The 20,075-nt window shown below is 45.3% G+C and overlaps 13 protein-coding genes across 17 annotated transcripts in view; all 13 read right to left on the reverse strand.

Moving 5' to 3' along the window:
* Positions 1-20,075, reverse strand: part of LOC146651458 (collagen alpha-3(VI) chain-like) — a 106,578-nt gene that overhangs the window by 53,918 nt on the left and 32,585 nt on the right. The window lies entirely within an intron of this gene.
* LOC146651477 (collagen alpha-3(VI) chain-like) lies at positions 132-1,515 on the reverse strand. The gene is made up of 2 exons (XM_085383913.1): positions 993-1,515; positions 132-772 (listed from the first exon to the last, which is right to left on the reverse strand). The coding sequence occupies exons 1-2, from the start codon at positions 1,513-1,515 to the stop codon at positions 132-134; spliced, it is 1,164 nt and encodes a 387-aa protein (XP_085240039.1).
* On the reverse strand, positions 1,809-3,229 carry LOC146651478 (collagen alpha-3(VI) chain-like). The gene is made up of 2 exons (XM_085383912.1): positions 2,707-3,229; positions 1,809-2,449 (listed from the first exon to the last, which is right to left on the reverse strand). Exons 1-2 carry the CDS (start codon positions 3,227-3,229, stop codon positions 1,809-1,811), a joined length of 1,164 nt encoding a protein of 387 aa, XP_085240038.1.
* LOC146651479 (collagen alpha-3(VI) chain-like) lies at positions 3,449-4,896 on the reverse strand. Its single transcript, XM_085383924.1, has 2 exons — positions 4,374-4,896; positions 3,449-4,119 (listed from the first exon to the last, which is right to left on the reverse strand). Exons 1-2 carry the CDS (start codon positions 4,894-4,896, stop codon positions 3,503-3,505), a joined length of 1,140 nt encoding a protein of 379 aa, XP_085240050.1. The 3' UTR covers positions 3,449-3,502.
* Positions 5,183-6,597, reverse strand: LOC146651480 (collagen alpha-3(VI) chain-like). Its single transcript, XM_085383916.1, has 2 exons — positions 6,075-6,597; positions 5,183-5,823 (listed from the first exon to the last, which is right to left on the reverse strand). Exons 1-2 carry the CDS (start codon positions 6,595-6,597, stop codon positions 5,183-5,185), a joined length of 1,164 nt encoding a protein of 387 aa, XP_085240042.1.
* LOC146651481 (collagen alpha-3(VI) chain-like) lies at positions 6,884-8,519 on the reverse strand. The gene is made up of 2 exons (XM_085383905.1): positions 7,747-8,519; positions 6,884-7,524 (listed from the first exon to the last, which is right to left on the reverse strand). The coding sequence occupies exons 1-2, from the start codon at positions 8,267-8,269 to the stop codon at positions 6,884-6,886; spliced, it is 1,164 nt and encodes a 387-aa protein (XP_085240031.1). The 5' UTR covers positions 8,270-8,519.
* LOC146651482 (collagen alpha-3(VI) chain-like) lies at positions 8,521-9,967 on the reverse strand. The gene is made up of 2 exons (XM_085383897.1): positions 9,445-9,967; positions 8,521-9,194 (listed from the first exon to the last, which is right to left on the reverse strand). Exons 1-2 carry the CDS (start codon positions 9,965-9,967, stop codon positions 8,521-8,523), a joined length of 1,197 nt encoding a protein of 398 aa, XP_085240023.1.
* LOC146651483 (collagen alpha-3(VI) chain-like) lies at positions 10,186-11,637 on the reverse strand. Its single transcript, XM_085383920.1, has 2 exons — positions 11,115-11,637; positions 10,186-10,860 (listed from the first exon to the last, which is right to left on the reverse strand). Exons 1-2 carry the CDS (start codon positions 11,635-11,637, stop codon positions 10,244-10,246), a joined length of 1,140 nt encoding a protein of 379 aa, XP_085240046.1. The 3' UTR covers positions 10,186-10,243.
* LOC146651484 (collagen alpha-3(VI) chain-like) lies at positions 11,924-13,559 on the reverse strand. Its single transcript, XM_085383908.1, has 2 exons — positions 12,787-13,559; positions 11,924-12,564 (listed from the first exon to the last, which is right to left on the reverse strand). The coding sequence occupies exons 1-2, from the start codon at positions 13,307-13,309 to the stop codon at positions 11,924-11,926; spliced, it is 1,164 nt and encodes a 387-aa protein (XP_085240034.1). The 5' UTR covers positions 13,310-13,559.
* On the reverse strand, positions 13,561-15,008 carry LOC146651485 (collagen alpha-3(VI) chain-like). Its single transcript, XM_085383902.1, has 2 exons — positions 14,486-15,008; positions 13,561-14,234 (listed from the first exon to the last, which is right to left on the reverse strand). Exons 1-2 carry the CDS (start codon positions 15,006-15,008, stop codon positions 13,561-13,563), a joined length of 1,197 nt encoding a protein of 398 aa, XP_085240028.1.
* On the reverse strand, positions 15,227-16,678 carry LOC146651486 (collagen alpha-3(VI) chain-like). Its single transcript, XM_085383927.1, has 2 exons — positions 16,156-16,678; positions 15,227-15,901 (listed from the first exon to the last, which is right to left on the reverse strand). Exons 1-2 carry the CDS (start codon positions 16,676-16,678, stop codon positions 15,285-15,287), a joined length of 1,140 nt encoding a protein of 379 aa, XP_085240053.1. The 3' UTR covers positions 15,227-15,284.
* Positions 16,965-18,600, reverse strand: LOC146651487 (collagen alpha-3(VI) chain-like). Its single transcript, XM_085383906.1, has 2 exons — positions 17,828-18,600; positions 16,965-17,605 (listed from the first exon to the last, which is right to left on the reverse strand). Exons 1-2 carry the CDS (start codon positions 18,348-18,350, stop codon positions 16,965-16,967), a joined length of 1,164 nt encoding a protein of 387 aa, XP_085240032.1. The 5' UTR covers positions 18,351-18,600.
* On the reverse strand, positions 18,602-20,050 carry LOC146651488 (collagen alpha-3(VI) chain-like). Its single transcript, XM_085383900.1, has 2 exons — positions 19,528-20,050; positions 18,602-19,275 (listed from the first exon to the last, which is right to left on the reverse strand). Exons 1-2 carry the CDS (start codon positions 20,048-20,050, stop codon positions 18,602-18,604), a joined length of 1,197 nt encoding a protein of 398 aa, XP_085240026.1.

The raw sequence follows: 20,075 nt of genomic DNA on the forward strand, positions 1-20,075 counted from the left end.
TCTTTACAACCACAACTATTTTATAAAAAAAACAAAAAACAAAAACGAAAACAGAACAAAAAAAAAAGGAAAAACAATCCACTGGCTGATTAAACACAGCAAAACCAAATGATTTCTTTTCACACTGTTTCCTACAATGATACTGGACTTTGAAGATGGGTCATGTTCTTACCAGTTACTGTTGGGGTCAAAGGTGTGACCCTCATTGGCACTGTGCTCATTACAGAAGAGAGCTGTTCTTGAACATTGGGAAGGTCAGTGAACTCAGACACAGATACAGCATGACTGGGCTCGCCAGTTATGGTCTGAAGTTCTCTGGAGTCAGAGCCTCGGGTTCCAATTGCAATGGTCAAGACACCCAGCTGTTTGAGAGCAGAGGCTGGTTCATCAATACTGTCAAATGATCTTCCACCAGTGATCAATATTAGGACCTGCGGAACTCCTGAGGGCCGCCTGCTTCCGGCAGAGGCCGTGAAGACGTTATCCCTCAAGTACCGGAGAGCTGCTCCAGTGTTGAGGGGTCGTCCGCCTTTGTGCCTCAAACCTCTGACACTGTCAAGGACCTCTCTTTTTGTGGTGTACGTGTTCAGATAGAACTGGACGGCTGGATCGCTGCTGTACTGAACAACCGACACACGGTCTTTGCCATCATCCACGCTGAGTGTGTCTACTTGTTTTTGGACAAAGTCTCTCATAGCTGGGAATCCACTTCTAGTAGCATCAGATCCATCCAGCAAAAACACCACATCCCTTCCTGCTGGCTGTCTGACCACTAAGAGACATGAGATTTACCATATGTTTAACTTGGTCAATCAAATATTTTGCAGCTAAAGAGAAACATCTTGAAATTGAACTCTTTCTTCGCAAGCACAACTATTTTGTAAAGAAAAAAACAATCCACTGGCTAACTGAACACAGCAAATCACATTTGGTTTCTTTTCACACTGTTTCCTACAATGATACTGGACTTTGAAGATGGGTCATGTTCTTACCAGTCACTGTTGGGGTAAAAGGTGTGACCCTCATTGGCACTGTGCTCATTACAGAAGAGAGCTGTTCTTGAACATTGGGAAGGTCAGTGAACTCAGACACAGATACAGCATGACTGGGCTCGCCAGTTATGGTCTGAAGTTCTCTGGGGTCAGAGCCTCGGGTTCCAATTGCAATGGTCAAGACACCCAGCTGTTTGAGAGCAGAGGCTGGTTCATCAATACTGTCAAATGATCTTCCACCAGTGATCAATATTAGGACCTGCGGAACTCCTGATGGCTGCCTGCTTCCGGCAGAGGCCGTGAAGACGTTATCCCTCAAGTACCGGAGAGCTGCTCCAGTGTTGAGGGGTCGTCCGCCTTTGTGCCTCAAACCTCTGACACTGTCAAGGACCTTTCTTTTTGTGGTGTACGTGTTCAGATAGAACTGGACGGCTGGATCGCTGCTGTACTGAACAACCGACACACGGTCTTTGCCATCATCCACACTGAGTGTGTCTACTTGTTTTTGGACAAAGTCTCTCATAGCTGGGAATCCACTTCTAGTAGCATCAGATCCATCCAGCAAAAACACCACATCCCTTCCTGCTGGCTGTCTGACCACTAAGAGACATGAGATTTACCATATGTTTAACTTGGTCAATCAAATATTTTGCAGCTAAAAAGCACCATGGTAAAATTGAACTCTTTCTTTACAACCACAACTATTTTATAAAAAAAACAAAAAACAAAAACGAAAACAGAACAAAAAAAAGGGAAAAACAATCCACTGGCTGATTAAACACAGCAAAACCAAATGATTTCTTTTCACACTGTTTCCTACAATGATACTGGACTTTGAAGATGGGTCATGTTCTTACCAGTTACTGTTGGGGTCAAAGGTGTGACCCTCATTGGCACTGTGCTCATTACAGAAGAGAGCTGTTCTTGAACATTGGGAAGGTCAGTGAACTCAGACACAGATACAGCATGACTGGGCTCGCCAGTTATGGTCTGAAGTTCTCTGGGGTCAGAGCCTCGGGTTCCAATTGCAATGGTCAAGACACCCAGCTGTTTGAGAGCAGAGGCTGGTTCATCAATACTGTCAAATGATCTTCCACCAGTGATCAATATTAGGACCTGCGGAACTCCTGATGGCCGCCTGCTTCCGGCAGAGGCCGTGAAGACGTTATCCCTCAAGTACCGGAGAGCTGCTCCAGTGTTGAGGGGTCGTCCGCCTTTGTGCCTCAAACCTCTGACACTGTCAAGGACCTCTCTTTTTGTGGTGTACGTGTTCAGATAGAACTGGACGGCTGGATCGCTGCTGTACTGAACAACCGACACACGGTCTTTGCCATCATCCACGCTGAGTGTGTCTACTTGTTTTTGGACAAAGTCTCTCATAGCTGGGAATCCACTTCTAGTAGCATCAGATCCATCCAGCAAAAACACCACATCCCTTCCTGCTGGCTGTCTGACCACTAAGAGACATGAGATTTACCATATGTTTAACTTGGTCAATCAAATATTTTGCAGCTAAAAAGCACCATGGTAAAAGTGAACTCTTTCTTTACAACCACAACTATTTTATAAAAAAAACAAAAAACAAAAACGAAAACAGAACAAAAAAAAGGGAAAAACAATCCACTGGCTGATTAAACACAGCAAAACCAAATGATTTCTTTTCACACTGTTTCCTACAATGATACTGGACTTTGAAGATGGGTCATGTTCTTACCAGTCACTGTTGGGGTCAAAGGTGTGACCCTCATTGGCACTGTGCTCATTACAGAAGAGAGCTGTTCTTGAACATTGGGAAGGTCAGTGAACTCAGACACAGATACAGCATGACTGGGCTCGCCAGTTATGGTCTGAAGTTCTCTGGGGTCAGAGCCTCGGGTTCCAATTGCAATGGTCAAGACACCCAGCTGTTTGAGAGCAGAGGCTGGTTCATCAATACTGTCAAATGATCTTCCACCAGTGATCAATATTAGGACCTGCGGAACTCCTGATGGCCGCCTGCTTCCGGCAGAGGCCGTGAAGACGTTATCCCTCAAGTACCGGAGAGCTGCTCCAGTGTTGAGGGGTCGTCCGCCTTTGTGCCTCAAACCTCTGACACTGTCAAGGACCTCTCTTTTTGTGGTGTACGTGTTCAGATAGAACTGGACGGCTGGATCGCTGCTGTACTGAACAACCGACACACGGTCTTTGCCATCATCCACACTGAGTGTGTCTACTTGTTTTTGGACAAAGTCTCTCATAGCTGGGAATCCACTTCTAGTAGCATCAGATCCATCCAGCAAAAACACCACATCCCTTCCTGCTGGCTGTCTGACCACTAAGAGACATGAGATTTACCATATGTTTAACTTGGTCAATCAAATATTTTGCAGCTAAAGAGAAACATCTTGAAATTGAACTCTTTCTTCGCAAGCACAACTATTTTGTAAAAAAAAAAAGATCCACTAGCTAACTGAACACAGCAAATCACATTTGGTTTCTTTTCACACTGTTTCCTACCATGATACTGGAGATTACAAAGGAGTCACGTTCTTACCGGTCACTGTTGGTGTCATGGGCGTGGCCCTCACTATCACTTTGCTCATTACAGAAGAGAGCTGTTCTTGGACACTGGGAAGGTCAGTGAACTCGGACACTGACAGAGCATAACTGGGCTCATATGATATTTTCTGCAGCTCTCTAGCATCTGAGGTCCTAGTTCCAATGCCAATCACATAAATGCCTTGCTGTTTGAGAGCTGAGCCTGGGCTATCTACATTATCAAAAGACCTTCCCCCAGTTAGTAAGATCAATATCTGTGGGACACCCTGCAGGCGTCTACTTCCAGAGGAGTTTGTAAAGACGTTGTCTCTGACGTATTGGAGAGCTGCCCCAGTGTTTAGGGGTCTTCCTCCTCTGTGTCTAAGCCCTCTGACCGAGTCCACCACATCCTCCCTTGTGGTATATGTGTTCAGATAGAAATGGACCTCTGGTTCTCTGCTGTACTGGACCACAGAGACATGGTCTTTGTTTTCTCCCACATTGATTTTCTCCACCACTCTCTCTACAAAATCACGCATGGCAGGAAAGCCATTCCTTGTGCCATCAGAACCATCCAGAAGGAATACAATATCTTTTCTGTCACGTGAAGCTGAGAAAAGACAGTAGGACAAAAAAATGAAAACCTTTCACAAAGCTTGTGAGATTATCTTTCACTGGCACACTAATATTTTAACAACACTAGCCTGGCCTACTTCTGTTTTAGAAAGACCACAGCATGCTACCAACTGGTTTGAAATGCACAAAAAACCGATACACACATCACATTCATTTATTTGCTTTTCCTCACTGTAGCTAAAATTAATAACTTTTGGAGCAAGCAACAGGATGTGTCTGACAACGTACCAATTACGGTTGGTAATTCTGGGGTGACTTCAAAAACTGCAGCTTCCACAGAGGACTCAAGTTGCTGTTGCACTTTGGGTAGGTCAGTAAGTTCAGACACAGATAGAGCATAACTGGGCTCGCCAGTTATGGTCTGAAGTTCTCTGGGGTCAGAGCCTCGGGTTCCAATTGCAATGGTCAAGACACCCAGCTGTTTGAGAGCAGAGGCTGGTTCATCAATACTGTCAAATGATCTTCCACCAGTGATCAATATTAGGACCTGCGGAACTCCTGAGGGCCGCCTGCTTCCGGCAGAGGCCGTGAAGACGTTATCCCTCAAGTACCGGAGAGCTGCTCCAGTGTTGAGGGGTCGTCCGCCTTTGTGCCTCAAACCTCTGACACTGTCAAGGACCTCTCTTTTTGTGGTGTACGTGTTCAGATAGAACTGGACGGCTGGATCGCTGCTGTACTGAACAACCGACACACGGTCTTTGCCATCATCCACACTGAGTGTGTCTACTTGTTTTTGGACAAAGTCTCTCATAGCTGGGAATCCACTTCTAGTAGCATCAGATCCATCCAGCAAAAACACCACATCCCTTCCTGCTGGCTGTCTGACCACTAAGAGACATGAGATTTACCATATGTTTAACTTGGTCAATCAAATATTTTGCAGCTAAAAAGCACCATGGTAAAAGTGAACTCTTTCTTTACAACCACAACTATTTTATAAAAAAAACAAAAACGAAAACAGAACAAAAAAAAAGGAAAAACAATCCACTGGCTGATTAAACACAGCAAAACCAAATGATTTCTTTTCACACTGTTTCCTACAATGATACTGGACTTTGAAGATGGGTCATGTTCTTACCAGTTACTGTTGGGGTCAAAGGTGTGACCCTCATTGGCACTGTGCTCATTACAGAAGAGAGCTGTTCTTGAACATTGGGAAGGTCAGTGAACTCAGACACAGATACAGCATGACTGGGCTCGCCAGTTATGGTCTGAAGTTCTCTGGGGTCAGAGCCTCGGGTTCCAATTGCAATGGTCAAGACACCCAGCTGTTTGAGAGCAGAGGCTGGTTCATCAATACTGTCAAATGATCTTCCACCAGTGATCAATATTAGGACCTGCGGAACTCCTGAGGGCCGCCTGCTTCCGGCAGAGGCCGTGAAGACGTTATCCCTCAAGTACCGGAGAGCTGCTCCAGTGTTGAGGGGTCGTCCGCCTTTGTGCCTCAAACCTCTGACACTGTCAAGGACCTCTCTTTTTGTGGTGTACGTGTTCAGATAGAACTGGACGGCTGGATCGCTGCTGTACTGAACAACCGACACACGGTCTTTGCCATCATCCACACTGAGTGTGTCTACTTGTTTTTGGACAAAGTCTCTCATAGCTGGGAATCCACTTCTAGTAGCATCAGATCCATCCAGCAAAAACACCACATCCCTTCCTGCTGGCTGTCTGACCACTAAGAGACATGAGATTTACCATATGTTTAACTTGGTCAATCAAATATTTTGCAGCTAAAAAGAACCATGGTAAAAGTGAACTCTTTCTTTACAACCACAACTATTTTATAAAAAAAAACAAAAACGAAAACAGAACAAAAAAAAAGGAAAAACAATCCACTGGCTGATTAAACACAGCAAAACCAAATGATTTCTTTTCACACTGTTTCCTACAATGATACTGGACTTTGAAGATGGGTCATGTTCTTACCAGTTACTGTTGGGGTCAAAGGTGTGACCCTCATTGGCACTGTGCTCATTACAGAAGAGAGCTGTTCTTGAACATTGGGAAGGTCAGTGAACTCAGACACAGATACAGCATGACTGGGCTCGCCAGTTATGGTCTGAAGTTCTCTGGGGTCAGAGCCTCGGGTTCCAATTGCAATGGTCAAGACACCCAGCTGTTTGAGAGCAGAGGCTGGTTCATCAATACTGTCAAATGATCTTCCACCAGTGATCAATATTAGGACCTGCGGAACTCCTGAGGGCCGCCTGCTTCCGGCAGAGGCCGTGAAGACGTTATCCCTCAAGTACCGGAGAGCTGCTCCAGTGTTGAGGGGTCGTCCGCCTTTGTGCCTCAAACCTCTGACACTGTCAAGGACCTCTCTTTTTGTGGTGTACGTGTTCAGATAGAACTGGACGGCTGGATCGCTGCTGTACTGAACAACCGACACACGGTCTTTGCCATCATCCACACTGAGTGTGTCTACTTGTTTTTGGACAAAGTCTCTCATAGCTGGGAATCCACTTCTAGTAGCATCAGATCCATCCAGCAAAAACACCACATCCCTTCCTGCTGGCTGTCTGACCACTAAGAGACATGAGATTTACCATATGTTTAACTTGGTCAATCAAATATTTTGCAGCTAAAAAGCACCATGGTAAAAGTGAACTCTTTCTTTACAACCACAACTATTTTATAAAAAAAACAAAAACGAAAACAGAACAAAAAAAAAGGAAAAACAATCCACTGGCTGATTAAACACAGCAAAACCAAATGATTTCTTTTCACACTGTTTCCTACAATGATACTGGACTTTGAAGATGGGTCATGTTCTTACCAGTTACTGTTGGGGTCAAAGGTGTGACCCTCATTGGCACTGTGCTCATTACAGAAGAGAGCTGTTCTTGAACATTGGGAAGGTCAGTGAACTCAGACACAGATACAGCATGACTGGGCTCGCCAGTTATGGTCTGAAGTTCTCTGGGGTCAGAGCCTCGGGTTCCAATTGCAATGGTCAAGACACCCAGCTGTTTGAGAGCAGAGGCTGGTTCATCAATACTGTCAAATGATCTTCCACCAGTGATCAATATTAGGACCTGCGGAACTCCTGAGGGCCGCCTGCTTCCGGCAGAGGCCGTGAAGACGTTATCCCTCAAGTACCGGAGAGCTGCTCCAGTGTTGAGGGGTCGTCCGCCTTTGTGCCTCAAACCTCTGACACTGTCAAGGACCTCTCTTTTTGTGGTGTACGTGTTCAGATAGAACTGGACGGCTGGATCGCTGCTGTACTGAACAACCGACACACGGTCTTTGCCATCATCCACACTGAGTGTGTCTACTTGTTTTTGGACAAAGTCTCTCATAGCTGGGAATCCACTTCTAGTAGCATCAGATCCATCCAGCAAAAACACCACATCCCTTCCTGCTGGCTGTCTGACCACTAAGAGACATGAGATTTACCATATGTTTAACTTGGTCAATCAAATATTTTGCAGCTAAAGAGAAACATCTTGAAATTGAACTCTTTCTTCGCAAGCACAACTATTAAAAAAAAAAAAAAAGACAATCCACTAGCTAACTGAACACAGCAAATCACATTTGGTTTCTTTTCACACTGTTTCCTACTATGATACTGGAGATTACAAAGGAGTCACGTTCTTACCGGTCACTGTTGGTGTCATGGGCGTGGCCCTCACTATCACTTTGCTCATTACAGAAGAGAGCTGTTCTTGGACACTGGGAAGGTCAGTGAACTCGGACACTGACAGAGCATAACTGGGCTCATATGATATTTTCTGCAGCTCTCTAGCATCTGAGGTCCTAGTTCCAATGCCAATCACATAAATGCCCTGCTGTTTGAGAGCTGAGGCTGGGCTATCTACATTGTCAAAAGACCTTCCCCCAGTTAGTAAGATCAATATCTGTGGGACACCCTGCAGGCGTCTACTTCCAGAGGAGTTTGTAAAGACGTTGTCTCTGACGTATTGGAGAGCTGCCCCAGTGTTTAGGGGTCTTCCTCCTCTGTGTCTAAGCCCTCTGACCGAGTCCACCACATCCTCCCTTGTGGTATATGTGTTCAGATAGAAATGGACCTCTGGTTCTCTGCTGTACTGGACCACAGAGACATGGTCTTTGTTTTCTCCCACATTGATTTTCTCCACCACTCTCTCTACAAAATCACGCATGGCAGGAAAGCCATTCCTTGTGCCATCAGAACCATCCAGAAGGAATACAATATCTTTTCTGTCACGTGAAGCTGAGAAAAGACAGTAGGACAAAAAAATGAAAACCTTTCACAAAGCTTGTGAGATTATCTTTCACTGGCACACTAATATTTTAACAACACTAGCCTGGCCTACTTCTGTTTTAGAAAGACCACAGCATGCTACCAACTGGTTTGAAATGCACAAAAAACCTATACACACATCACATTCATTTATTTGCTTTTCCTCACTGTAGCTAAAATTAATAACTTTTGGAGCAAGCAACAGGATGTGTCTGACAACGTACCAATTACGGTTGGTAATTCTGGGGTGACTTCAAAAACTGCAGCTTCCACAGAGGACTCAAGTTGCTGTTGCACTTTGGGTAGGTCAGTAAGTTCAGACACAGATAGAGCATAACTGGGCTCGCCAGTTATGGTCTGAAGTTCTCTGGGGTCAGAGCCTCGGGTTCCAATTGCAATGGTCAAGACACCCAGCTGTTTGAGAGCAGAGGCTGGTTCATCAATACTGTCAAATGATCTTCCACCAGTGATCAATATTAGGACCTGCGGAACTCCTGAGGGCCGCCTGCTTCCGGCAGAGGCCGTGAAGACGTTATCCCTCAAGTACCGGAGAGCTGCTCCAGTGTTGAGGGGTCGTCCGCCTTTGTGCCTCAAACCTCTGACACTGTCAAGGACCTCTCTTTTTGTGGTGTACGTGTTCAGATAGAACTGGACGGCTGGATCGCTGCTGTACTGAACAACCGACACACGGTCTTTGCCATCATCCACACTGAGTGTGTCTACTTGTTTTTGGACAAAGTCTCTCATAGCTGGGAATCCACTTCTAGTAGCATCAGATCCATCCAGCAAAAACACCACATCCCTTCCTGCTGGCTGTCTGACCACTAAGAGACATGAGATTTACCATATGTTTAACTTGGTCAATCAAATATTTTGCAGCTAAAAAGCACCATGGTAAAAGTGAACTCTTTCTTTACAACCACAACTATTTTATAAAAAAAACAAAAACGAAAACAGAACAAAAAAAAAGGAAAAACAATCCACTGGCTGATTAAACACAGCAAAACCAAATGATTTCTTTTCACACTGTTTCCTACAATGATACTGGACTTTGAAGATGGGTCATGTTCTTACCAGTTACTGTTGGGGTCAAAGGTGTGACCCTCATTGGCACTGTGCTCATTACAGAAGAGAGCTGTTCTTGAACATTGGGAAGGTCAGTGAACTCAGACACAGATACAGCATGACTGGGCTCGCCAGTTATGGTCTGAAGTTCTCTGGGGTCAGAGCCTCGGGTTCCAATTGCAATGGTCAAGACACCCAGCTGTTTGAGAGCAGAGGCTGGTTCATCAATACTGTCAAATGATCTTCCACCAGTGATCAATATTAGGACCTGCGGAACTCCTGAGGGCCGCCTGCTTCCGGCAGAGGCCGTGAAGACGTTATCCCTCAAGTACCGGAGAGCTGCTCCAGTGTTGAGGGGTCGTCCGCCTTTGTGCCTCAAACCTCTGACACTGTCAAGGACCTCTCTTTTTGTGGTGTAAGTGTTCAGATAGAACTGGACGGCTGGATCGCTGCTGTACTGAACAACCGACACACGGTCTTTGCCATCATCCACACTGAGTGTGTCTACTTGTTTTTGGACAAAGTCTCTCATAGCTGGGAATCCACTTCTAGTAGCATCAGATCCATCCAGCAAAAACACCACATCCCTTCCTGCTGGCTGTCTGACCACTAAGAGACATGAGATTTACCATATGTTTAACTTGGTCAATCAAATATTTTGCAGCTAAAGAGAAACATCTTGAAATTGAACTCTTTCTTCTCAAGCACAACTATTAAAAAAAAAAAAAAAGACAATCCACTAGCTAACTGAACACAGCAAATCACATTTGGTTTCTTTTCACACTGTTTCCTACTATGATACTGGAGATTACAAAGGAGTCACGTTCTTACCGGTCACTGTTGGTGTCATGGGCGTGGCCCTCACTATCACTTTGCTCATTACAGAAGAGAGCTGTTCTTGGACACTGGGAAGGTCAGTGAACTCGGACACTGACAGAGCATAACTGGGCTCATATGATATTTTCTGCAGCTCTCTAGCATCTGAGGTCCTAGTTCCAATGCCAATCACATAAATGCCCTGCTGTTTGAGAGCTGAGGCTGGGCTATCTACATTGTCAAAAGACCTTCCCCCAGTTAGTAAGATCAATATCTGTGGGACACCCTGCAGGCGTCTACTTCCAGAGGAGTTTGTAAAGACGTTGTCTCTGACGTATTGGAGAGCTGCCCCAGTGTTTAGGGGTCTTCCTCCTCTGTGTCTAAGCCCTCTGACCGAGTCCACCACATCCTCCCTTGTGGTATATGTGTTCAGATAGAAATGGACCTCTGGTTCTCTGCTGTACTGGACCACAGAGACATGGTCTTTGTTTTCTCCCACATTGATTTTCTCCACCACTCTCTCTACAAAATCACGCATGGCAGGAAAGCCATTCCTTGTGCCATCAGAACCATCCAGAAGGAATACAATATCTTTTCTGTCACGTGAAGCTGAGAAAAGACAGTAGGACAAAAAAATGAAAACCTTTCACAAAGCTTGTGAGATTATCTTTCACTGGCACACTAATATTTTAACAACACTAGCCTGGCCTACTTCTGTTTTAGAAAGACCACAGCATGCTACCAACTGGTTTGAAATGCACAAAAAACCTATACACACATCACATTCATTTATTTGCTTTTCCTCACTGTAGCTAAAATTAATAACTTTTGGAGCAAGCAACAGGATGTGTCTGACAACGTACCAATTACGGTTGGTAATTCTGGGGTGACTTCAAAAACTGCAGCTTCCACAGAGGACTCAAGTTGCTGTTGCACTTTGGGTAGGTCAGTAAGTTCAGACACAGATAGAGCATAACTGGGCTCGCCAGTTATGGTCTGAAGTTCTCTGGGGTCAGAGCCTCGGGTTCCAATTGCAATGGTCAAGACACCCAGCTGTTTGAGAGCAGAGGCTGGTTCATCAATACTGTCAAATGATCTTCCACCAGTGATCAATATTAGGACCTGCGGAACTCCTGAGGGCCGCCTGCTTCCAGCAGAGGCCGTGAAGACGTTATCCCTCAAGTACCGGAGAGCTGCTCCAGTGTTGAGGGGTCGTCCGCCTTTGTGCCTCAAACCTCTGACACTGTCAAGGACCTCTCTTTTTGTGGTGTACGTGTTCAGATAGAACTGGACGGCTGGATCGCTGCTGTGCTGAACAACCGACACACGGTCTTTGCCATCATCCACACTGAGTGTGTCTACTTGTTTTTGGACAAAGTCTCTCATAGCTGGGAATCCACTTCTAGTAGCATCAGATCCATCCAGCAAAAACACCACATCCCTTCCTGCTGGCTGTCTGACCACTAAGAGACATGAGATTTACCATATGTTTAACTTGGTCAATCAAATATTTTGCAGCTAAAAAGCACCATGGTAAAAGTGAACTCTTTCTTTACAACCACAACTATTTTATAAAAAAAACAAAAACGAAAACAGAACAAAAAAAAAGGAAAAACAATCCACTGGCTGATTAAACACAGCAAAACCAAATGATTTCTTTTCACACTGTTTCCTACAATGATACTGGACTTTGAAGATGGGTCATGTTCTTACCAGTTACTGTTGGGGTCAAAGGTGTGACCCTCATTGGCACTGTGCTCATTACAGAAGAGAGCTGTTCTTGAACATTGGGAAGGTCAGTGAACTCAGACACAGATACAGCATGACTGGGCTCGCCAGTTATGGTCTGAAGTTCTCTGGGGTCAGAGCCTCGGGTTCCAATTGCAATGGTCAAGACACCCAGCTGTTTGAGAGCAGAGGCTGGTTCATCAATACTGTCAAATGATCTTCCACCAGTGATCAATATTAGGACCTGCGGAACTCCTGAGGGCCGCCTGCTTCCGGCAGAGGCCGTGAAGACGTTATCCCTCAAGTACCGGAGAGCTGCTCCAGTGTTGAGGGGTCGTCCGCCTTTGTGCCTCAAACCTCTGACACTGTCAAGGACCTCTCTTTTTGTGGTGTACGTGTTCAGATAGAACTGGACGGCTGGATCGCTGCTGTACTGAACAACCGACACACGGTCTTTGCCATCATCCACACTGAGTGTGTCTACTTGTTTTTGGACAAAGTCTCTCATAGCTGGGAATCCACTTCTAGTAGCATCAGATCCATCCAGCAAAAACACCACATCCCTTCCTGCTGGCTGTCTGACCACTAAGAGACATGAGATTTACCATATGTTTAACTTGGTCAATCAAATATTTTGCAGCTAAAGAGAAACATCTTGAAATTGAACTCTTTCTTCGCAAGCACAACTATTAAAAAAAAAAAAAAAGACAATCCACTAGCTAACTGAACACAGCAAATCACATTTGGTTTCTTTTCACACTGTTTCCTACTATGATACTGGAGATTACAAAGGAGTCACGTTCTTACCGGTCACTGTTGGTGTCATGGGCGTGGCCCTCACTATCACTTTGCTCATTACAGAAGAGAGCTGTTCTTGGACACTGGGAAGGTCAGTGAACTCGGACACTGACAGAGCATAACTGGGCTCATATGATATTTTCTGCAGCTCTCTAGCATCTGAGGTCCTAGTTCCAATGCCAATCACATAAATGCCCTGCTGTTTGAGAGCTGAGGCTGGGCTATCTACATTGTCAAAAGACCTTCCCCCAGTTAGTAAGATCAATATCTGTGGGACACCCTGCAGGCGTCTACTTCCAGAGGAGTTTGTAAAGACGTTGTCTCTGACGTATTGGAGAGCTGCCCCAGTGTTTAGGGGTCTTCCTCCTCTGTGTCTAAGCCCTCTGACCGAGTCCACCACATCCTCCCTTGTGGTATATGTGTTCAGATAGAAATGGACCTCTGGTTCTCTGCTGTACTGGACCACAGAGACATGGTCTTTGTTTTCTCCCACATTGATTTTCTCCACCACTCTCTCTACAAAATCACGCATGGCAGGAAAGCCATTCCTTGTGCCATCAGAACCATCCAGAAGGAATACAATATCTTTTCTGTCACGTGAAGCTGAGAAAAGACAGTAGGACAAAAAAATGAAAACCTTTCACAAAGCTTGTGAGATTATCTTTCACTGGCACACTAATATTTTAACAACACTAGCCTGGCCTACTTCTGTTTTAGAAAGACCACAGCATGCTACCAACTGGTTTGAAATGCACAAAAAACCTATACACACATCACATTCATTTATTTGCTTTTCCTCACTGTAGCTAAAATTAATAACTTTTGGAGCAAGCAACAGGATGTGTCTGACAACGTACCAATTACGGTTGGTAATTCTGGGGTGACTTCAAAAACTGCAGCTTCCACAGAGGACTCAAGTTGCTGTTGCACTTTGGGTAGGTCAGTAAGTTCAGACACAGATAGAGCATAACTGGGCTCGCCAGTTATGGTCTGAAGTTCTCTGGGGTCAGAGCCTCGGGTTCCAATTGCAATGGTCAAGACACCCAGCTGTTTGAGAGCAGAGGCTGGTTCATCAATACTGTCAAATGATCTTCCACCAGTGATCAATATTAGGACCTGCGGAACTCCTGAGGGCCGCCTGCTTCCGGCAGAGGCCGTGAAGACGTTATCCCTCAAGTACCGGAGAGCTGCTCCAGTGTTGAGGGGTCGTCCGCCTTTGTGCCTCAAACCTCTGACACTGTCAAGGACCTCTCTTTTTGTGGTGTACGTGTTCAGATAGAACTGGACGGCTGGATCGCTGCTGTACTGAACAACCGACACACGGTCTTTGCCATCATCCACACTGAGTGTGTCTACTTGTTTTTGGACAAAGTCTCTCATAGCTGGGAATCCACTTCTAGTAGCATCAGATCCATCCAGCAAAAACACCACATCCCTTCCTGCTGGCTGTCTGACCACTAAGAGACATGAGATTTACCATATGTTTAACTTGGTCAATCAAATATTTTGCAGCTAAAAAGAACCATGGTAAAAGTGAACTCTTTCTTTACAACCACAACTATTTTATAAAAAAAAACAAAAACGAAAACAGAACAAAAAAAAAGGAAAAACAATCCACTGGCTGATTAAACACAGCAAAACCAAATGATTTCTTTTCACACTGTTTCCTACAATGATACTGGACTTTGAAGATGGGTCATGTTCTTACCAGTTACTGTTGGGGTCAAAGGTGTGACCCTCATTGGCACTGTGCTCATTACAGAAGAGAGCTGTTCTTGAACATTGGGAAGGTCAGTGAACTCAGACACAGATACAGCATGACTGGGCTCGCCAGTTATGGTCTGAAGTTCTCTGGGGTCAGAGCCTCGGGTTCCAATTGCAATGGTCAAGACACCCAGCTGTTTGAGAGCAGAGGCTGGTTCATCAATACTGTCAAATGATCTTCCACCAGTGATCAATATTAGGACCTGCGGAACTCCTGAGGGCCGCCTGCTTCCGGCAGAGGCCGTGAAGACGTTATCCCTCAAGTACCGGAGAGCTGCTCCAGTGTTGAGGGGTCGTCCGCCTTTGTGCCTCAAACCTCTGACACTGTCAAGGACCTCTCTTTTTGTGGTGTACGTGTTCAGATAGAACTGGACGGCTGGATCGCTGCTGTACTGAACAACCGACACACGGTCTTTGCCATCATCCACACTGAGTGTGTCTACTTGTTTTTGGACAAAGTCTCTCATAGCTGGGAATCCACTTCTAGTAGCATCAGATCCATCCAGCAAAAACACCACATCCCTTCCTGCTGGCTGTCTGACCACTAAGAGACATGAGATTTACCATATGTTTAACTTGGTCAATCAAATATTTTGCAGCTAAAGAGAAACATCTTGAAATTGAACTCTTTCTTCGCAAGCACAACTATTAAAAAAAAAAAAAAAGACAATCCACTAGCTAACTGAACACAGCAAATCACATTTGGTTTCTTTTCACACTGTTTCCTACTATGATACTGGAGATTACAAAGGAGTCACGTTCTTACCGGTCACTGTTGGTGTCATGGGCGTGGCCCTCACTATCACTTTGCTCATTACAGAAGAGAGCTGTTCTTGGACACTGGGAAGGTCAGTGAACTCGGACACTGACAGAGCATAACTGGGCTCATATGATATTTTCTGCAGCTCTCTAGCATCTGAGGTCCTAGTTCCAATGCCAATCACATAAATGCCCTGCTGTTTGAGAGCTGAGGCTGGGCTATCTACATTGTCAAAAGACCTTCCCCCAGTTAGTAAGATCAATATCTGTGGGACACCCTGCAGGCGTCTACTTCCAGAGGAGTTTGTAAAGACGTTGTCTCTGACGTATTGGAGAGCTGCCCCAGTGTTTAGGGGTCTTCCTCCTCTGTGTCTAAGCCCTCTGACCGAGTCCACCACATCCTCCCTTGTGGTATATGTGTTCAGATAGAAATGGACCTCTGGTTCTCTGCTGTACTGGACCACAGAGACATGGTCTTTGTTTTCTCCCACATTGATTTTCTCCACCACTCTCTCTACAAAATCACGCATGGCAGGAAAGCCATTCCTTGTGCCATCAGAACCATCCAGAAGGAATACAATATCTTTTCTGTCACGTGAAGCTGAGAAAAGACAGTAGGACAAAAAAATGAAAACCTTTCACAAAGCTTGTGAGATTATCTTTCACTGGCACACTAATATTTTAACAACACTAGCCTGGCCTACTTCTGTTTTAGAAAGACCACAGCATGCTACCAACTGGTTTGAAATGCACAAAAAACCTATACACACATCACATTCATTTATTTGCTTTTCCTCACTGTAGCTAAAATTAATAACTTTTGGAGCAAGCAACAGGATGTGTCTGACAACGTACCAATTACGGTTGGTAATTCTGGGGTGACTTCAAAAACTGCAGCTTCCACAGAGGACTCAAGTTGCTGTTGCACTTTGGGTAGGTCAGTAAGTTCAGACACAGATAGAGCATAACTGGGCTCGCCAGTTATGGTCTGAAGTTCTCTGGGGTCAGAGCCTCGGGTTCCAATTGCAATGGTCAAGACACCCAGCTGTTTGAGAGCAGAGGCTGGTTCATCAATACTGTCAAATGATCTTCCACCAGTGATCAATATTAGGACCTGCGGAACTCCTGAGGGCCGCCTGCTTCCGGCAGAGGCCGTGAAGACGTTATCCCTCAAGTACCGGAGAGCTGCTCCAGTGTTGAGGGGTCGTCCGCCTTTGTGCCTCAAACCTCTGACACTGTCAAGGACCTCTCTTTTTGTGGTGTACGTGTTCAGATAGAACTGGACGGCTGGATCGCTGCTGTACTGAACAACCGACACACGGTCTTTGCCATCATCCACACTGAGTGTGTCTACTTGTTTTTGGACAAAGTCTCTCATAGCTGGGAATCCACTTCTAGTAGCATCAGATCCATCCAGCAAAAACACCACATCCCTTCCTGCTGGCTGTCTGACCACTAAGAGACATGAGATTTACCATATGTTTAACTTGGTCAATCAAATATTTTGCAGCTAAAAAGAACCATGGTAAAAGTGAACTCTTTCTTTACAACCACAACTATTTTATAAAAAAAACAAAAACGAAAACAGAACAAAAAAAAAGGAAAAACAATCCACTGGCTGATTAAACACAGCAAAACCAAATGATTTCTTTTCACACTGTTTCCTACAATGATACTGGACTTTGAAGATGGGTCATGTTCTTACCAGTTACTGTTGGGGTCAAAGGTGTGACCCTCATTGGCACTGTGCTCATTACAGAAGAGAGCTGTTCTTGAACATTGGGAAGGTCAGTGAACTCAGACACAGATACAGCATGACTGGGCTCGCCAGTTATGGTCTGAAGTTCTCTGGGGTCAGAGCCTCGGGTTCCAATTGCAATGGTCAAGACACCCAGCTGTTTGAGAGCAGAGGCTGGTTCATCAATACTGTCAAATGATCTTCCACCAGTGATCAATATTAGGACCTGCGGAACTCCTGAGGGCCGCCTGCTTCCGGCAGAGGCCGTGAAGACGTTATCCCTCAAGTACCGGAGAGCTGCTCCAGTGTTGAGGGGTCGTCCGCCTTTGTGCCTCAAACCTCTGACACTGTCAAGGACCTCTCTTTTTGTGGTGTACGTGTTCAGATAGAACTGGACGGCTGGATCGCTGCTGTACTGAACAACCGACACACGGTCTTTGCCATCATCCACACTGAGTGTGTCTACTTGTTTTTGGACAAAGTCTCTCATAGCTGGGAATCCACTTCTAGTAGCATCAGATCCATCCAGCAAAAACACCACATCCCTTCCTGCTGGCTGTCTGACCACTAAGAGACATGAGATTTACCATATGTTTAACTTGGTCAATCAAATATTTTGCAGCTAAAGAGAAACATCTTGAAATTGAACTCTTTCTTCGCAAGCACAACTATTTAAAAAAAAAAAAAAGACAATCCACTAGCTAACTGAACACAGCAAATCACATTTGGTTTCTTTTCACACTGTTTCCTACTATGATACTGGAGATTACAAAGGAGTCACGTTCTTACCGGTCACTGTTGGTGTCATGGGCGTGGCCCTCACTATCACTTTGCTCATTACAGAAGAGAGCTGTTCTTGGACACTGGGAAGGTCAGTGAACTCGGACACTGACAGAGCATAACTGGGCTCATATGATATTTTCTGCAGCTCTCTAGCATCTGAGGTCCTAGTTCCAATGCCAATCACATAAATGCCCTGCTGTTTGAGAGCTGAGGCTGGGCTATCTACATTGTCAAAAGACCTTCCCCCAGTTAGTAAGATCAATATCTGTGGGACACCCTGCAGGCGTCTACTTCCAGAGGAGTTTGTAAAGACGTTGTCTCTGACGTATTGGAGAGCTGCCCCAGTGTTTAGGGGTCTTCCTCCTCTGTGTCTAAGCCCTCTGACCGAGTCCACCACATCCTCCCTTGTGGTATATGTGTTCAGATAGAAATGGACCTCTGGTTCTCTGCTGTACTGGACCACAGAGACATGGTCTTTGTTTTCTCCCACATTGATTTTCTCCACCACTCTCTCTACAAAATCACGCATGGCAGGAAAGCCATTCCTTGTGCCATCAGAACCATCCAGAAGGAATACAATATCTTTTCTGTCACGTGAAGCTGAGAAAAGACAGTAGGACAAAAAAATGAAAACCTTTCACAAAGCTTGTGAGATTATCTTTCACTGGCACACTAATATTTTAACAACACTAGCCTGGCCTACTTCTGTTTTAGAAAGACCACAGCATGCTACCAACTGGTTTGAAATGCACAAAAAACCTATACACACATCACATTCATTTATTTGCTTTTCCTCACTGTAGCTAAAATTAATAACTTTTGGAGCAAGCAACAGGATGTGTCTGACAACGTACCAATTACGGTTGGTAATTCTGGGGTGACTTCAAAAACTGCAGCTTCCACAGAGGACTCAAGTTGCTGTTGCACTTTGGGTAGGTCAGTAAGTTCAGACACAGATAGAGCATAACTGGGCTCGCCAGTTATGGTCTGAAGTTCTCTGGGGTCAGAGCCTCGGGTTCCAATTGCAATGGTCAAGACACCCAGCTGTTTGAGAGCAGAGGCTGGTTCATCAATACTGTCAAATGATCTTCCACCAGTGATCAATATTAGGACCTGCGGAACTCCTGAGGGCCGCCTGCTTCCGGCAGAGGCCGTGAAGACGTTATCCCTCAAGTACCGGAGAGCTGCTCCAGTGTTGAGGGGTCGTCCGCCTTTGTGCCTCAAACCTCTGACACTGTCAAGGACCTCTCTTTTTGTGGTGTAAGTGTTCAGATAGAACTGGACGGCTGGATCGCTGCTGTACTGAACAACCGACACACGGTCTTTGCCATCATCCACACTGAGTGTGTCTACTTGTTTTTGGACAAAGTCTCTCATAGCTGGGAATCCACTTCTAGTAGCATCAGATCCATCCAGCAAAAACACCACATCCCTTCCTGCTGGCTGTCTGACCACTAAGAGACATGAGATTTACCATATGTTTAACTTGGTCAATCAAATATTTTGCAGCTAAAAAGCACCATGGTAAAAGTGAACTCTTTCTTTACAACCACAACTATTTTATAAAAAAAAAACAAAAACGAAAACAGAACAAAAAAAAAGGAAAAACAATCCACTGGCTGATTAAACACAGCAAAACCAAATGATTTCTTTTCACACTGTTTCCTACAATGATACTGGACTTTGAAGATGGGTCATGTTCTTACCAGTTACTGTTGGGGTCAAAGGTGTGACCCTCATTGGCACTGTGCTCATTACAGAAGAGAGCTGTTCTTGAACATTGGGAAGGTCAGTGAACTCAGACACAGATACAGCATGACTGGGCTCGCCAGTTATGGTCTGAAGTTCTCTGGGGTCAGAGCCTCGGGTTCCAATTGCAATGGTCAAGACACCCAGCTGTTTGAGAGCAGAGGCTGGTTCATCAATACTGTCAAATGATCTTCCACCAGTGATCAATATTAGGACCTGCGGAACTCCTGAGGGCCGCCTGCTTCCGGCAGAGGCCGTGAAGACGTTATCCCTCAAGTACCGGAGAGCTGCTCCAGTGTTGAGGGGTCGTCCGCCTTTGTGCCTCAAACCTCTGACACTGTCAAGGACCTCTCTTTTTGTGGTGTACGTGTTCAGATAGAACTGGACGGCTGGATCGCTGCTGTACTGAACAACCGACACACGGTCTTTGCCATCATCCACACTGAGTGTGTCTACTTGTTTTTGGACAAAGTCTCTCATAGCTGGGAATCCACTTCTAGTAGCA

This window comes from Rhamphochromis longiceps, linkage group LG16, assembly GCF_057381845.1.
Source record: "Rhamphochromis longiceps isolate RC_006_pf linkage group LG16, R_longiceps_female_GT1.1, whole genome shotgun sequence".
NCBI lineage: Eukaryota > Metazoa > Chordata > Actinopteri > Cichliformes > Cichlidae > Rhamphochromis > Rhamphochromis longiceps.